At 34.5% G+C, this 16149-nt stretch overlaps 1 protein-coding gene and 1 non-coding gene across 2 annotated transcripts in view; one reads left to right on the top strand and one right to left on the bottom strand.

The window, feature by feature from the left end:
* The window catches only part of WDR7 (WD repeat domain 7), a 437463-nt gene that overhangs the window by 135517 nt on the left and 285797 nt on the right, over window positions 1-16149 (bottom strand). The window contains exon 21 of the mRNA XM_029910906.1: window positions 160-381. Coding sequence (XP_029766766.1) covers window positions 160-381 — 222 coding nt within the window. The remainder of the gene's footprint in view (window positions 1-159; window positions 382-16149) is intronic.
* On the top strand, window positions 4575-4676 carry LOC112105982. Its single transcript, XR_002908064.1, has one exon. It is a non-coding gene; the product is annotated as a U6 spliceosomal RNA (small nuclear RNA).

The raw sequence follows: 16149 nt of genomic DNA, 5'->3' as shown, positions 1-16149 counted from the left end.
GTCAACATACTAATATGAAGCTAACTGCTCAAAGTTGGTTCCTTTTCCTTACTCTATGAAAATGAGATTATTAGTGAACAAGGAGTATTGAAATAAAACCCACTGAATAGTTATGATGTGGTTAAAAGAGCAATGGAGGACACAACATTGAATACTTACAAGTATGTCTTGCCAAGGAATAGTTTGATCCACCACTAGTTAAACCAAATCCCTCAGGAATTTGACTGGAACTGCGTGGCCTCGTCAACAGTTTTGGAGGTTCAATTTCAGCTCCAAATTCTGCTCCAATCACTCCTAGCAAGACAATAGCAGTGGCTTGCTTCCGTCTCTCTTCATAAGATGTAGATATTTTTTTCATTTGTGGGAGACCAGACAGACAACCTGCAATGTAAAATAAAGGGCATTAGGATGACTGGTCAGCAATATTAGAAGTGGAAGGCCATCCCAATCAAATTTTACACATTTATGAGAATTTTTCATATTTATAACAAAACTACTTTTCAGCTACTTGAATATATACTGCTGGGAAAATGTTATTGAGAGTTGTCAGAAAACATCAAATACATATCAAAGGTCAAATGGGAGGACAAAACTGGTCTCTTTTCAATCTCAAGGCACTTGTTTGCTATGCTTACTTCCCCCTACAGGAAAATGTGGAGCCAGACAATTTTTAGATGATTGGTCCTGGTTCCATTTTGTCTCTCAGAGTCCCCAGTCCAGGCTAAAAATTTAAGTACGACTTTCCCCTTCCTCAGTCTTCAGTGCCACCTACAGAAAAGTAGCATGTTCTTATAGGAAAAGCTGTTTTAATTTCATAGTTCCTCCAAATTTGTTCATTGAAAAAGAGTGAAAGACTTCTAGGATTCTGCAGCTATTAAATCAGTATTTTCTGGAAGGTGAATTGTGATCTTGATTCTTATTTACATCAGTATTAATCTGATTTAAGACAAACAGGTTATCTTCACAGAAATAGTCTAGGAAATAGACTTTTTAAAATACATATATTTTTCATGTTATAAAAAGCTGCCTGTTATTTAAGTGACCATCCTCTTCTTTTTTGATGATTACTTTTAACCCACCGCAACAGTACATGGCATTGTGCAAATTATTTTCGATCTCATGATGCTAATTACAGTATACTAACTAATGTGCTTGCTAAAACGAGGGGAAAAATCTCATTGCAAAGTTTCAAATATAGTTATTAATAATCCAATATATCACACACAACCTTTTTATTTCCCTCAAGTACTGCAGATTACCAAATTTGGTGATTTAGTGAGTACCCGCACAACCACAATCAACATCCCCCCAAAGATATTTCATCATAAAATGTACCTTCTTCATATATTTTGACAACTACAGTTCAGATACACTTATAATAATAACTCATACTACACCACCAATTTCACTGGCATATATCTTGCAAAAGTAATGAAGTCTTAGCTCCCACAGCACTCTGCGATTAAATCTTTGTTGAGAAGTTGGAAGAGACTACCTGGTATACTGTGAGAAAATACTGGGTTTGAATAATGAAGTGTGAATTAGTGAGGGTCTACTATATGTCTAGCTTTTCTAGTGAATTTCATACTACTGTACTGATAGAAAAGTAAATATTACTTAAAAAATAAAACAAGTATAAGCATCCCTATTAGAATATAGTCCCAATTCAGGTGATGCTGTGGCTATGATGGTGATATGCCAACCAAAGGGGTGGGGTGGGTAAGACTCTAAAACCTTAACAATGCTAAGGGGGAAAAAAAATCAATAGTCACTGCCTTCCCAGAAAGAAGGATGAAAATCGACTATAAACAAAGTGATACTTAAACATTTTAATTTTTTATAACTTATTTCACATATACATAATTAAGATAGACAACACACAAATGGTACCTGAGATTTCGATATATAAATATATTATCCTTTTATGTGTTTTATATAGCATACTTGGAACATGAAGCAAACCATGCTCCCCTCCCCCAGCCCCAGCAAGAAGCATGCTCCATAACAATAGTTCAAAGGAAAGCTCTATTCTGCAGTTGCACTGATTGTTCTGTCAGCTGACCTCTGCAGAAGGGAATTGCTAACCGCTGCCGAGCTCCTTAGCTGACAAATGAATGATCGCGGCTCCATCTATTTTCACTATGGCCGCCTCTAGCCCAGGTGCTCAGACAGAGAGCCCGGTGTGACATCTTAGATCAAGATGAATTGGCACAAACTCCTGATCCAAGATTGTTTTATACCATTTAATTTAGTTTCTTCCCCTGCTTGGATGAGCACAGCTCTGGTTATGGATTTCTATTCTAATGTACTGAAGCAGGCACTGAAAGAAGCCAATGAAGCAGATGCTGGAGCAGGGGACTGCAGGGATACTGATCAATAGGCAAGGCATTGACCCCAGCCGCTCAGCCTCTGCAATGGCCACTGCTTAAAGAAAAGAAAAGAAAGAAAGAAAAAACACATGTGCTGCTTCCAGTAGGAAATTAAACAACAGAGGCACTTGGTGAATTCCTGCCCCCACCTTGTTGTTCTTCCTTCTGTTTGATTACAATAATATTGAATTAACCCTTTATTGTATCGTAAAGGATGTATTTTAAAACAATATCCTTAAAATCATAAGCCACGTCCAATAAATCTGTCAAATTTCACCCCTAAACTAACAAGTAACCCATTAACAGGTGCGTGTCCCATAATGCCAGAATTCTGAAGTTAAAGTTAAACTATCAATCGCCCTATTGCCAGATATTTTAATTATATTCTAAAAAGTAGGCTATTATGCATTTATCTCACAATTTATAGATGAAAATTCACTGGCTGACACTACCACTCATGGTCTGTATATTAAGCATATAGGAGTTTAAATCTCAGCAATTCTTACAACTGTACTTCTCAAGAGTCTCTAGATTGTAAGAATCTGACTCTTTGTTAACAAAGCAGTAAATGCTGTGACCAAAACAGGGTGAAGGTAATGTAGTTCTGACAGTCTCATTAGCAACTCATTGTACCAACATAAATTGCTCCTTCTCTCTCATCACTGTATTTTTTTCCTCCTTCAAAGGGAAAAAAAATCTCTGAGTGAGCACTTGTTTTTGCCCTTACTTTCTTTGAATTATTAGTAGGAACACACAATTAATTGTAATGATTGCCTACAAATAAACTGACAGCCAAATGGGAGATTTTAAAATGAAATGTCTATAAAAATAGTCCTTTCTACAGTTGCATTTGTCTCATGAAAATTTGGTATTTTCTCACAGCGACGTGCCTCCATTTAATCATGCTAAAGGGTGACACAGAGATCCATTTTCTTGACAGGACGGTTGATCACCCTATCACAGTAAGAAAATTAATAACCTCAAATAGCTTTATGTGGAAAAAAGAAGCTACACCGGTGAAAGGAGAAAATGTTCTACATTTTAAACCATATAGATAACACACTTTCTGTATTACACACAAATAGAAGTGACAGATTTCTTCATTTGCTCAGATTTAGCAAAATGAACACACACATTAAAATATATTTCAAAGCATAAAATCTCTTTAATACTAAAACAAAGCCAGTAGTTAACCATGGTCTCTACAGATACCTTAATATGAGTAAATATTTTTCTGAACTGTTTAAATAAAAATATGAGTAAAATATTTGAGAAGTTTAAACTGTTTAAAGGGTTGTGAGATATTGATTACTTCATTTAAAAAGCAGTCAGAGTGCAACCACGAGGTCAGGATAAATTTAACAGTTTGAAGCACTTTACTAAATAACTCTAAAGATCATGTTAATTGGCTTTGCAGAGTTCTAGGGTAAAATTAATTTTATCTTAGCTTACAATAAAAGGATTAAAAGACATATTAAGTTCTTCAGGTTTAACTGGAATAGGAATCAATTAATTTGAATTAAGGCTAAAGGCAGTTTTATGAGAGATGGACTACTACCAGATACTTTATATCTGCTATTAGGAACATATTGATGGTACTCTGTTATTGTATTAGGTATTAAAATCTTAGAGAAGTAGATGCCAGGACAATGTAAGGATAAACCATAAGAACATATGTTGCTAATGTAGTGGATTCTGATCACAGAGTGGATGCCTCTTTTGGTTTGAGTCCATCCAGGATGTTTTCCAGCTGTGCCCCCATCAAGTGCTAAGAGTCTATACAAAGCTGTTATATAAAGATACGGAGGACTATAAACTTGCATATTTTAGCCATTTATGTAGAATGCTACACATGTGAATGTAATCAATAAGATGTAATCATTATCCATAAACATCTATATCATAATATTCCTCAATGGAGAAAACTAACAAACATCAAGCTTTCAGCCTCTGCTTTCCACGGCATACCTTGTCATTTTTGAGAGACATTTCAAGCGTGATTATGTATAATGCATATATACAATACTTTCTATCAAACAAAACAAGAAATAAACAGTTTTAACGAGTTTGGTCAACACAGCAAATTAATTAAACAAATGGGGCACTGTGTGGGTGCAGGGGGTCTGCCAGTGGAGAACCCATTACATGATCAACGTTTAAATAGACAGGAAAGACAAAGGGTGGGAGAAAAGAACTATATTACTCATGCTTTGGCAGCACATATACTAGAATTGGAATGATACAGAGAAGATTATAATGGTCCCTGCGCAACGATGACACGCAAATTCATTGCAGATGGAGATTTGAGGCACAGCATGATTAAGTGACTTGCCCAAGATCATAGTAGTAAGGGGAGAACCATGCCTAGAACCCAAATCTCAATCCAGCACCTTACCCAAAAAACAAACGCTACTTTCAATTCCTGTATCTATCTCAGCAACTTCTATAGCACCTACCATTAAACACTGAACGCGGTAATTTAGATTTGGAAAGCACTGCCCATAGAGAACAACTTTCAGTGAGAATATTCTCAGGGCACGTATGTTTCATTCAAGAGTATTTCACTCAAAACAAATAAAAATATCCTCTTTGTTTGCCATTATCATGCTCTCCCCATCTTTTACCCTCTTTTCTGTTAAGAAAAGCATATACAGCACAATGTGGCAAAAGCAGAGATTAATAGCAACAACCAATGACACATTTTGTGGATTTGAAATTTTGGAGACAGTTTTCAAAAGATAGGAAGTTTTATAAACCGAATATCTAATAACTACAATGAAGATATGGGATTTGTTTACATTAATGTGAGATAAAATAAATTCTATAATTGCAGTTTAACGTTGACAACAACTGGAAAATCTGAACATACAAAAAGGTTATTTTCAAGCCCCTACACAAAACATTTACACAAAAATTAAAGCTGGGTAATTTAAATAATTCTTCCTCAGACAAAGCAAAACAATTTTCTCACAACATATACATTAACCCAATACATTCGTAACAAGCTCTTAAAAGTGTAACTCACTGCAGATAACCTTTATTGTCCTATTTATATTGCAAATAAATTAAAGTTAACTGCATTTAAAAATTTAGCAAATCATATGCACACAACTAGCACTTTAAATTGATCAGAACATTTAACAGAAAGCCAAATGCCAACTTACAACATTTCCCAGATAGTTAGCTCCTAAGACAATACACAATAGAAGAAAATAATAATGTCTACAATATTTCAATGCTTCTCAAACCTTATCAAGAGTTAATAATGTCTCAAATAAACCAGAACTGAAAAATAATAGTATAAAACAATACTCAGAATGGGAGGTAGCAGAATATTTGCCACAAGTGGGAAGAGAGACAATATAATTCACTTGATTTACCCTCCAGAGGGTTATGGTTCCTTCTTTCATTGATGAAATGAATAAAGTAGCCCTTGCTACTATGTACAAATATTTGGAGGGCCTGAAAATTTAGCTATTCATTATGTAGGCAGTTTTCTTCCACTGACGGAACAGACAAAATTCCTCCACAAACCCACCCTGTGATATTTTGGAGTGTTGTTTATTTTTGAACTGGAGAAGATTATAGATGTGTATCATGACCCCTGCTGGACTATAAATGTCCTGCCCATGTTTAGTAATTTTATATAATAAAGGTGAGCTGCCCTATTAACCAGATCAAGTTTTCTAATGCTGGGCCTGAATATCCTGTGTATTTCTTTTCTAAACGAATCATGTCCAGATTGCCTAATTAGAAATCCAACCTAGCTCAAACTTTAAAAGAATCAACACCATCGTTGTCACAAGATTTTACATCATTCTCTCAATACTTACGTAAGTCCTAAGTAATATGGGTCACTTACATATGGATGTCAGAATAAATACGTTGTCACGTTTTCTTAGGTGTCACTTTCTCCTAAGAGTTGTTATGGATTCTACACCACCACTATCCTAATTATGGAGATAAACTTCTACTTTTTAAAGTCCTTTACATTTATATTACAATTGTCTATTGATCTTAGTTGTAGAGCCTCAATGGAGTTTCACCAGGGATAAATTTGGTCCCATAAAATCTGTTTAAGCCTCCCATTTCAATGAATCTTTCTTGTTGTACACCAACCTTTTGGTGGAATTATAACTAATAACGTGGTGCAATGTGAATGTAAAGTATGGCATAGCTTTAACAAAAAGCCGTATTAATTTACAGTACAGCTTCACCGCGAGACGGAATTCTGACACCAAAGAACTGCTACAATTGATAAATGAGGTTCTATGCATATTAATTCAGATTCTGGCTCTTTAAATGCTTGAAAAGTGTCACTTCACATATTTTGCAAAAGGTCATTCTAAGGAAATGGGGCAAGGATATTCAGTGACTTTTTCCCACTTACAACTTTTATCCCCCAAAACATGTAGGGAACAAGTTCTCAAAATTCCCTTACCACATTTATATACTACTTGCAGTGTCATTAGAGAACAGAGCAAGGTTTTTAAAAAGAAAGAATAGATGCAAACAGAAGATGTACATGCTTAATGCTAAACAAAAATCTCTCAACAAGAAACCTCAAATACTGAACGCTGGAAAAATAGTAAAAACATTCAGTCATGTGAAAATATCATCCTTGTAACACTGCCAAGGTCCGTGAAACCCAGTGTGTTGATCTGCTGAGTAAGTGCTGGATATGAAAGTTAAGCTGCCTTTATGCAACTTTAACTTATGCATCCAACTTTTGGGGAGAGAGGGCATAGAGGAAGGGGGTGGGGGAAGAAACAAATATGTATAGTTTGCGCCTTACAACCAATTCCTCTCTTCTTTCAGCTTTCTATTTGGCTGAGCACACAACAAATACCTGTTAAATAGGGCAAAAACCTCTATGGAGATGGAAATTCCAACATATACTGATGAGTTAGGAATTTCCTCTTACCTACAACTATTTTACCTTTGGGTAATTATGTGGACTTCCATGGATTTACTAATATTTACACCAGTGCAAGTGAGAGAAGAATGAGACCATTAGTGCATCCACAGAGATGTCCCCAGAACTGGTTTTCTATACAACTTATTATGATGATTACTTTTTTGATTTCTAATTTTGTTTTAAATTAGTTTGTAGCTTGATTGTCACCATAACGTTTAGAATGCAAACCAATACAGTGCTATCTTGAATCTAGAAGCCTGACAACAAACAACAAAAGAGGGAGGAACTTCTCAGTGACTGTTAACTCTGAAGCCCAACAATGTTAATATATACTAGCACTGTTAAACATTTAATGGCTACCTGTAGTAAACATACGTCTTATGTGGGTGCACCTATCTGTCATGTCCTGACAGCACATTCAAAAGCTTATGCTGCATGATAAAAGGTTAAAGGTTTAAATGGGTAAACTACTATTTTTTTCCTTGAACCTCAATGGAGAACTCTCCTCCTCTACTGCCAATCAATGGACTTCTTTATTCTTTCTTTCCCCAACATTAAGAGACTGGATTGGATTCTCACTAGAGAAAATCAATGCCAGTCCTTGTAAAACTGGGGCCAATATGAGGTGCTCCCGCCTCAGAAACACCTTAATCTGATACTTCCATAGCCCCCCCCCATATTAGGCTGGCCTGGGGATCAAGCCTGTGAATTAAACATGGGTCTCATGCAGTAGTTTAATGCATTAACTACAAGGCTACCAGTCTGGCTATTAAACAGTCTTTTAATTATTCATATAATTGAGATAATAATTAAGGTCAGTAGGTAGTAAGAGTGAAAGAGTAGTTTACCATGTAGTCATTTATAATGTGTTGGACTCCTGTGGCACACCTTCTAGAATTTTGTGCGTTTCATATAAAACTTGCCCAGCAGAAGTACAAGCACTTCAATTTAAAAATCTAATTAGTGTTTTTAATGATTCTCTTTGTTTTATATATAGATGGGGCTACTAAAATATTACACACTGGGCCACGTAGAAATAAGAAAAAAAGCAAAATTTCAGGTTTTTAAAGAAAAATATCTTACTGCAGATTTTACCAAACTTTTCTGCAGTTGGTAAAGTGTACAATTTCTAGAAAGGAGATTTGCATATTTAGATAGCTTGAGAGCACCCAAAACACCATTTAAAAATTCAGTTTATGAAACATTAGTTATGAGATCAGGGCAGTGGCATATTTTTCCCCAAAAGGAAGAGTAATGGAGTGGCAATATTATAATATATTACAAATATACTATAATATTGTAAAAGTCAAGATTTTTTCGATTTAATTTTCATTTCAAATCATGTACAGTTCTTTTATATTTAAACATTTAAAACGTACAGAAAATTGCAATATCTTTCTTTTGCAGGAAACATTCTATGGGTTAACAAGAATAGCCATTTATATTAATAATACACAGAATATTTTTGTAACATTTACTACAGAATTTTTTTAAACAGCATGACTTGCCTTTTTGAGGTGCCCATGATTTGGACACCAGTTATATAGTGACTACATAATGAAGCATCTCAAACATAGCACAGAATGTTAAAACCTCTTATGGTAAAATGAAATACTGACCAGAATACTAGAGTGTATTCTTTCCAAAAACAATCATGCAATCATTTACATCCACCAAGAAAGCCCCAGAAATGAGCAGAAGGTACCTTAGTTTAAAGTTCTAATTTGAAGGGCTTTGTCTCTAACAGCATAGACATCCACGAATACAAAGTATGATCGGAAATTTTAGTATGGGATTAGAACCCATCTGTAAATCCTTATGATTCTAGTGAGTTCATTTCATCTTATTCATTACAGACTCCTTGAAATAGGTGATTGCAAAATTCAATGTCTTTATTCATGAGTTAATATTGAAATATTCAAGTTTACATCTGTTAGCAATTTCATAAGTCTGTAACCAAAACATTTAAGAGTAGCTAACAGCAACCATAAGGATTAAGACACTGATTTTCTGCAGCATAGCTGCTGCTATTTTAAGCCGATAATGTGTTTAAATCCACACCAATGAAACCAATACAACAGTGTTTTATTCAAGGTGAGACCAAATAAACCTGTCTGAAGCTTTGAGAAATAGGCTTTGCAGTACACTTTGAGTCCTAAGTGCCTTTCAGTCCAGGGATCTGTCATTAAATAATCATTAGCCATCATTCATTCTTCCTAAAAAGCTTAACATCTAAACTTGTTCAGCATTCACTAAAGTATTACTATAGACTACCAAGTACTCACTAGCACTTAGTGATGTTTATACCATTCTCTTTAACAACTTATGGCCTTGTTACAACATACCTTGGAATAGCATGGTTTCACTGAATGCACAATATATTCATAGCTTCCAGGTATCCATGAAGATTAAATGATTTGTATATTGTCTTGTCAAAATAGAATACTATTTGTAATCTTATATTTACTCATATATTTACGGTTTACTGAAACTGTTTCATATCTTATTGCACATTGTCAGTGATTCTCAACATTTCCTAACCTCAGTTTGCCTCAATCTTCAGATTTAGACCAGTGACAGATGAGATTTTAATAACTGTACTAATCTATCCATGGATTTCTATTGAGATTCACTCTGTTGCCTGTTTTGTTACAGGTAACACGAACTTGGACTTTAATTGTTGAATTATAATGAGGATGCACTATACTAATCACAACAAACTAATTTCACCTTTAATTGCAAAATACTGAGGGTGTTACTGTCGGGCACTGGCTATCCCTAACAAGATACAGCAAACAAGGATCAAAAATTAAATATTTATTTAATTCAGAATAGCATGTTAAGCAGTAATGTTTCCTTTTTGGTATGTACAAATATACAGTTGATTGTTTTCTTTCCAGTTAAATTAACCCTTTCTTTGCTCACCAACAATTTATTTGGAAAGTATGTGTGTTGGAAATTCCCTATTCATTTTTAAAATCCAAGACCACAAATTAATTATTATGCCTTGCAATGTGTCTCTCTCTCTCATTGGTAAGTTTGACTAAGTGATCATTACATTAGTTTAATATAATTCTGTTAAAAGCCGTATAATGTAATATTTATTTAATGAGTTGAGAATTAATTTTAAGTGTGCCTGTGCATTGTATTTATTATGCTGCCATTTGTTTATTTTACCATACATTTATAAATTATAAAGATTCATAAATTATACAAATATTTACTGTATGATGATCTTGTAATTTCAGTTACTAGATAAAATCGTGCATCTGTATGCAGCATTTAAAATTCCATAGATTTCTCGGTATATGTTAGAAATCTATAGCTTATTTCATCAATATCATCTGCATAAATGTACAAGTAACAAACATAAAATCTTAACCCTCATAGAATTGCATAACAATAAAAATAATATTAGAAATAGAATAACATACATAAAATATATGTCTCACAGAACTGGGATATTCTGAGTATGAGGCTCTACTGTAAATAAAAGGAAATTCTATTTTGTTTCTATTAAAGTGAAAAAGAAATCTGGCCTACTTTCCCAATGTAAACTGTAAAGAATCCATTTTGTCTAGGACAAGTTTTCACTGGTCTACGCTCTGTGAGAAAGAGAATCATCTTCATCCATTTTATGCTCCTTCAAATTCAATAGAGTGAAATATTCAGTCATAAAAAGAATGCTACAGTACAGAATAACAGTCTAGTGAATGGCAATATACTATAGAAAATAAAAATATCTACCTATATAGATATAAATGAATTTTCCATAAGTTATAAGATTAACAAATAACAATAATTAAACAATATCTTGCGTCTTAGAGTTAATAGTATATTTAAACATACATTAAACAACAAATGGCAGAGTTAAATATCTGAGTAACCAAACCTAGAATATCTTCTCCTGTTTTCTTTTTGAATTAGTAGATTAATAAAATTATATTCTTACAATGTGACAGTATTTAAATTGATATGAATATTGAAAAATGAATCATGAGGTATACTACATTGATACTAGAATTTCATAATATTTTTTTCTTGTCAATGCATCAGTTCTGGTTACATTAAAAACACAGCTAGAAATACCAATACCTACAACTTTAACAAGGAAACGAAATATTACAAAATAATAGTTAAAGGTCACTTGTCAGCAAGTTTTGTGTCTGAAAAGAGAGTGGTTAGTTTGCATGTAGTTAATAGCTAGACAATAAAAAATAAAAATGTTTTCCCAAACGCTTTTAAAGATATGTTAGATTAATTGTTGTTAAAAATAATTTAAAAAAACCAAAACCAAAACAAAACAAAAAAAACCCCAACTTCATCACCTGATCAATAAAAGCAATTCATTCTTGAATATTAAATCTCTCTGGACACAGGTAAAACATCCAAATGTAAAATTCAGATTTATGGTGGTTTTACTGAAACATGATTACTACTTTCTTGAAAAGGAATGTAAGAGTAAAACTATTTTAAATTATAGTGATTTTGAAAATGAGTTGCAACCTATCCTGATTCTTTATGAATAGATCAGGTTCTTACTAGAAATCAATGAGAAGGCAGGTAAAATTAGATAGCCATGATCTGCCAGGAAATCAATAAGAGATACAGCAATATCAGACTCTAAGTTCTATGTTTTTTAGAAACTAAAATTCATTTTTCCTGTAAGCAAAATTGTTAAAAGTTAACAGCAGAATGAATACTTTCAAATGTCATTATACAATTTTAGAGACAAGGTGGGTGTCTCTCTACTATCCTGGGACCAACACAGCTACAACAACACTGCAAACATCATATAATTTTGACACATCCAGCTTCATAAAAATGTTTTTTAAAATATTTTATTTTTTTTTAAATCCCAGTTTTAGTATGATTAAAATACATTTCTCCATGGCTTGTTTGACTATATTTCCATTAAGTAACTTAAAATGCTTAATTAAATCATTTTGACAGTGAAATGATCCAACCATTACTACACACAAATAATAGGATGTATTTATTTTTAGGGGGGGGTCTCATCACAGTATCTGTAAATTAATTTTAAGAAAATTTTTACCTCTACGCAAATGAAAACTTAAAAGGTAAAATTATAAAGTAAAAATTGGGTGCCAAAGTTGTGACATAAAAAGGGAAAGGTGAATACAACCACGGGGAAGCAAGGCAGAAATATATTTAGAATCATTTAACAGTATAGATTGGCAAATTAATAAAAGAAAGGGACATTCAGAGTTGTATATGTAGCTATAGTTCAACCCACCTAGTTTCTCAAAAGTAATAAACAGCAGTTATATTTAGTGATAGATTCTCAGCCTTTTCTTAAAGCTGATTCTATATTCCTTGAACACCAAAATTCCCAGTGATATCAGTGGGAGTAAACTGGGTATGTAACAAATAGAGGGAAGGGCCTGGAATTTATTTTCCGTGTGCAAACATGTAATGTAAATACCCAAGCAAATTTTGTGGTCTATTATGCATACATATTTTTATTAATATAAACATGTGACTATTACATGCGACTATACATTTCTGTATTATTTAACCTGTTATATTAAAGCATGGAATATTTTATGGAGAAATACTGACTGACTCAGAAAAAACAAAGAAGAGCTTTACATGTAAAGTTAAATATTATTGGCTAGTATGTCAGCACAAATATTTTAAGATTCACAAGTAGTAATAGGTACATTTTTAGCAATTTCTTGATTCTTTAACGCAATATTCTTTAACATGCATGTATATTTTATTATGATTACAAAGCATTGACTCTCCAATTAGGTTTCACTTTCAAACAGTATAATCAATAGGATATGCTTTTCACTTTCTGGTTTAAAGCTGTGTATTCGTATTAATTATGAGAAACGAGTATATACATCCTTACTCAGAAAAATGCAGAAAAACGTATCATTTTAGACAATACCAATACATTTATTTATTTAGAAGTAAAAGCAAAAGAAAGCCATCAACAAGGAAAGCACAAATCAGCATCAAAATTATAACAGGCCCTACTGTATTGCAGAAGCTCAATACTAGACTGCAGCTGCTGGAGGAACTCCAGAGAGAGTTAACCTGATGTGATAAAAGGCTTGACAAAGCAATTCTGACTGTGCAGCAATGCTAAGTTGTGGGCTAATACGAGAACAGGGGGCCCAATCGGTGTCTTTCAACATGCGCAATTTACACATGGCTTTATCAATAGCCCTAGTGCTGAATACAGAACACACTCTATTTGGCTTTCAGTCAATTAAGCTTTAAGCTGTCAGCAAACAAGACTTTTAAGTTAATTTTGAATCACCGCGAATCAAGTTGAAGGTTGTGAAAGGGCGCGCTCACATGCCGGCATGAAAAAAGCAGTTTAATTGCCTCTGAATAGCTATTATTATGCTGCAATTGGCCTACTGAATCTTAGATGATCTATTTATTTATCAAAGTGCAACCAAAGACTAGTAAAAGAATTAAATTTATGAGCTAAGCTTTTAAAATTTTGCATAAGTAGGTAAAATTACACGTTTCTGTGTACAATATAACAGATCAAAATATTAGATTATTTTATGTTCAACATGTTTTATTTAACTTACATTAAGTGACATTGCTTATTTAAAGAAAGAAAGTATTGTAAACGTAAACTACAGATATCTGAAATGTAGAAACAAATAATTTTCAATACAATTATTCCAATTACGGTTAATATCTTTTTCTCAACTTGAGTCAAATGGACTGTGTATAAGTAGGTGATTGCTTTAAATGACCATAACTTCAAAAATAGAATGTATTTAACTTTGTAGAATAAGAAAACAGCAAAAAGTACAACCATGAAAAATCTAAGATTAGACTTCTGAAGTTACAGCTATAAAGTTTGTGTCAGAACTTTATTTTTCTTGATGTCAAACAGAGTAAGAAGATTGATTAGTTTAAATTTATGTCATAGGAATCACCATTATGAATATTTTTTGTAATTTTATAAGTTCTTTTCACTCTGTAATAGTAGCTTCTTGGGAGTTTGCTAGATTATAGACTTCATAAGGAAACAGATTTTTATTTCAAAGCACTTCAGAATGTGCAGAACTTTAAGCACTAAGGTACTCCCATTGACTTCACTGGAGTAATCATATGCTTAAAGTTATGTATACAACTAAATGCTTTGCTGGATCAGGGCCTAAATTTTTCCTTTTGCATTATACATAGATAATGCTCTATTATTTGACTAGGCTGTATAAGCAAACTTTTTTTTTTTAAATAGGAAGAAAGATCATTGAAGTATTTGGACTGGAAAATTCAAGCACAATTAAACTATTTTGCAAAGAGAAAAATTAACATTTTATCTATAAACATCAGCTGGGCTTTTTAAAAGATGCAATGGGTGCAACAGATTCTTCTATTGCAGGATGGTGCAAGGAGTTGACTAGATACTATATTATTGGGAAGCTCAGTGTTGCATGAACACCTGCTATATTCTCACAGAGTCAGAACATATATGGGCTTTTGAGGTTGCTCATTTGGAGTCTGGGCAGCAGAGAACCCCAAATAATGTCTCAAGACCTAAAACACTAATTTTAAATCTGAATTTAAACAAGCAGAGTTCCACAGCATATATCTTTGGCAAGGATTGAGGACTTAGATTGTAAACTCTGTGGGGCAAGGAATCAAATTCTATCTGTATTACACAGCATCATGCTATCTTTGTTTCTATATAAAATATTATTAATAACCAAAATCTGATTGCAGAATTTTTATAATTGGTGATATGTGACCTAAAAAGAACATGGCTTAATTTCATATTCCACAATGAGTTTACAGCATTGCAACGTGAAGGGAAAAAACCTTACTTGTAAACTGTGTAACTCTGACCTGACATTCCCTGGAATACAAAATCCCAGAATGCTTTTAAATAAATAAATAGTAGTCACTTTTCAGAGTAGAATCATACTTTAACAAATTGCATATTTCACTCAACAAAATGGTGTATCATATAACACGTTGGGCATCAGGTCCATGTAAATGATTTAATATGTGATAAAAAAAATCAATGATCCAAAAGTTCTATCAGAACTTTTAGACGCACTCAGGACAAGAGGCATTTCCAAATGTAAATTTGTAGATTTTAAAGATTTACTGACAATGTTTGTCTCAGACACGTAGGCACTTTATGTAAGTTAATACCATTAAGATAATGGGTATTTTGCATAATGATGGGAAAACAGCTTCTCAAAGTCTTTGGCCTACCCTTACATTTACTTGTCCCAAGAGATTCTGCCCTAGTGCTCCAATTCTAGCCAGCACAGGTGATCTAGGGTTGCCAGGTGTCCTGTTTTCAACTGGAACACCCGGTTGAAAAGGGACCCTGGCGGCAGAAGTCTGGTCAGCAGCACAGTGGGGCTAAGGCAAGGTTCCCTACCTGCGCAGCTCCTGGAAGCAGCGGCATGTCCCCCTCTGGCTCCTACACATAGGGGCAGCCAAGGTGCTCTGTGCTCCAAGTGCCAGCTCCGCAGCTCCCATTGGCCGATGGGAGCTGTGGGGGCGGCGCCTGCAGACAAAGCAGCGCACACCGCGCAGAGCCACCTGGCCACGCCGCCACATAGGAGCTGGAGGGGGGACATGCCGCTGCTTCCGGGAGCTGCCTGAGGTAAGTGTTGCCTGGAGCCTGCACCCCCCCCGCACCCTAAACTCCCTGCCTCAGCCCTCCAAACCCCTCGGTCCCAGCCCGGAGCACCCTTCTGCATCCCAAACCCCTCATCTCCAGCCCCACCCCAGAGTCCACTAAGCTGGAGCCCTCACCCCCCCCCATGCCCCAACCCCCTGGCCCAGCCCTGATTCCCCTCCCACCCTCTGAACCCCTCAGTCCCAGTGCAGAGCACCCTCCTGTAC

This window comes from Terrapene carolina, unplaced genomic scaffold (genome assembly GCF_002925995.2).
Source record: "Terrapene carolina triunguis isolate 2854851 unplaced genomic scaffold, T_m_triunguis-2.0 Scaffold69, whole genome shotgun sequence".
Classification (NCBI taxonomy): domain Eukaryota; kingdom Metazoa; phylum Chordata; order Testudines; family Emydidae; genus Terrapene; species Terrapene triunguis.
The sequence above is the reverse complement of the archived record's forward strand: the minus strand, read 5'-3'. Positions and strand labels throughout refer to the sequence as shown.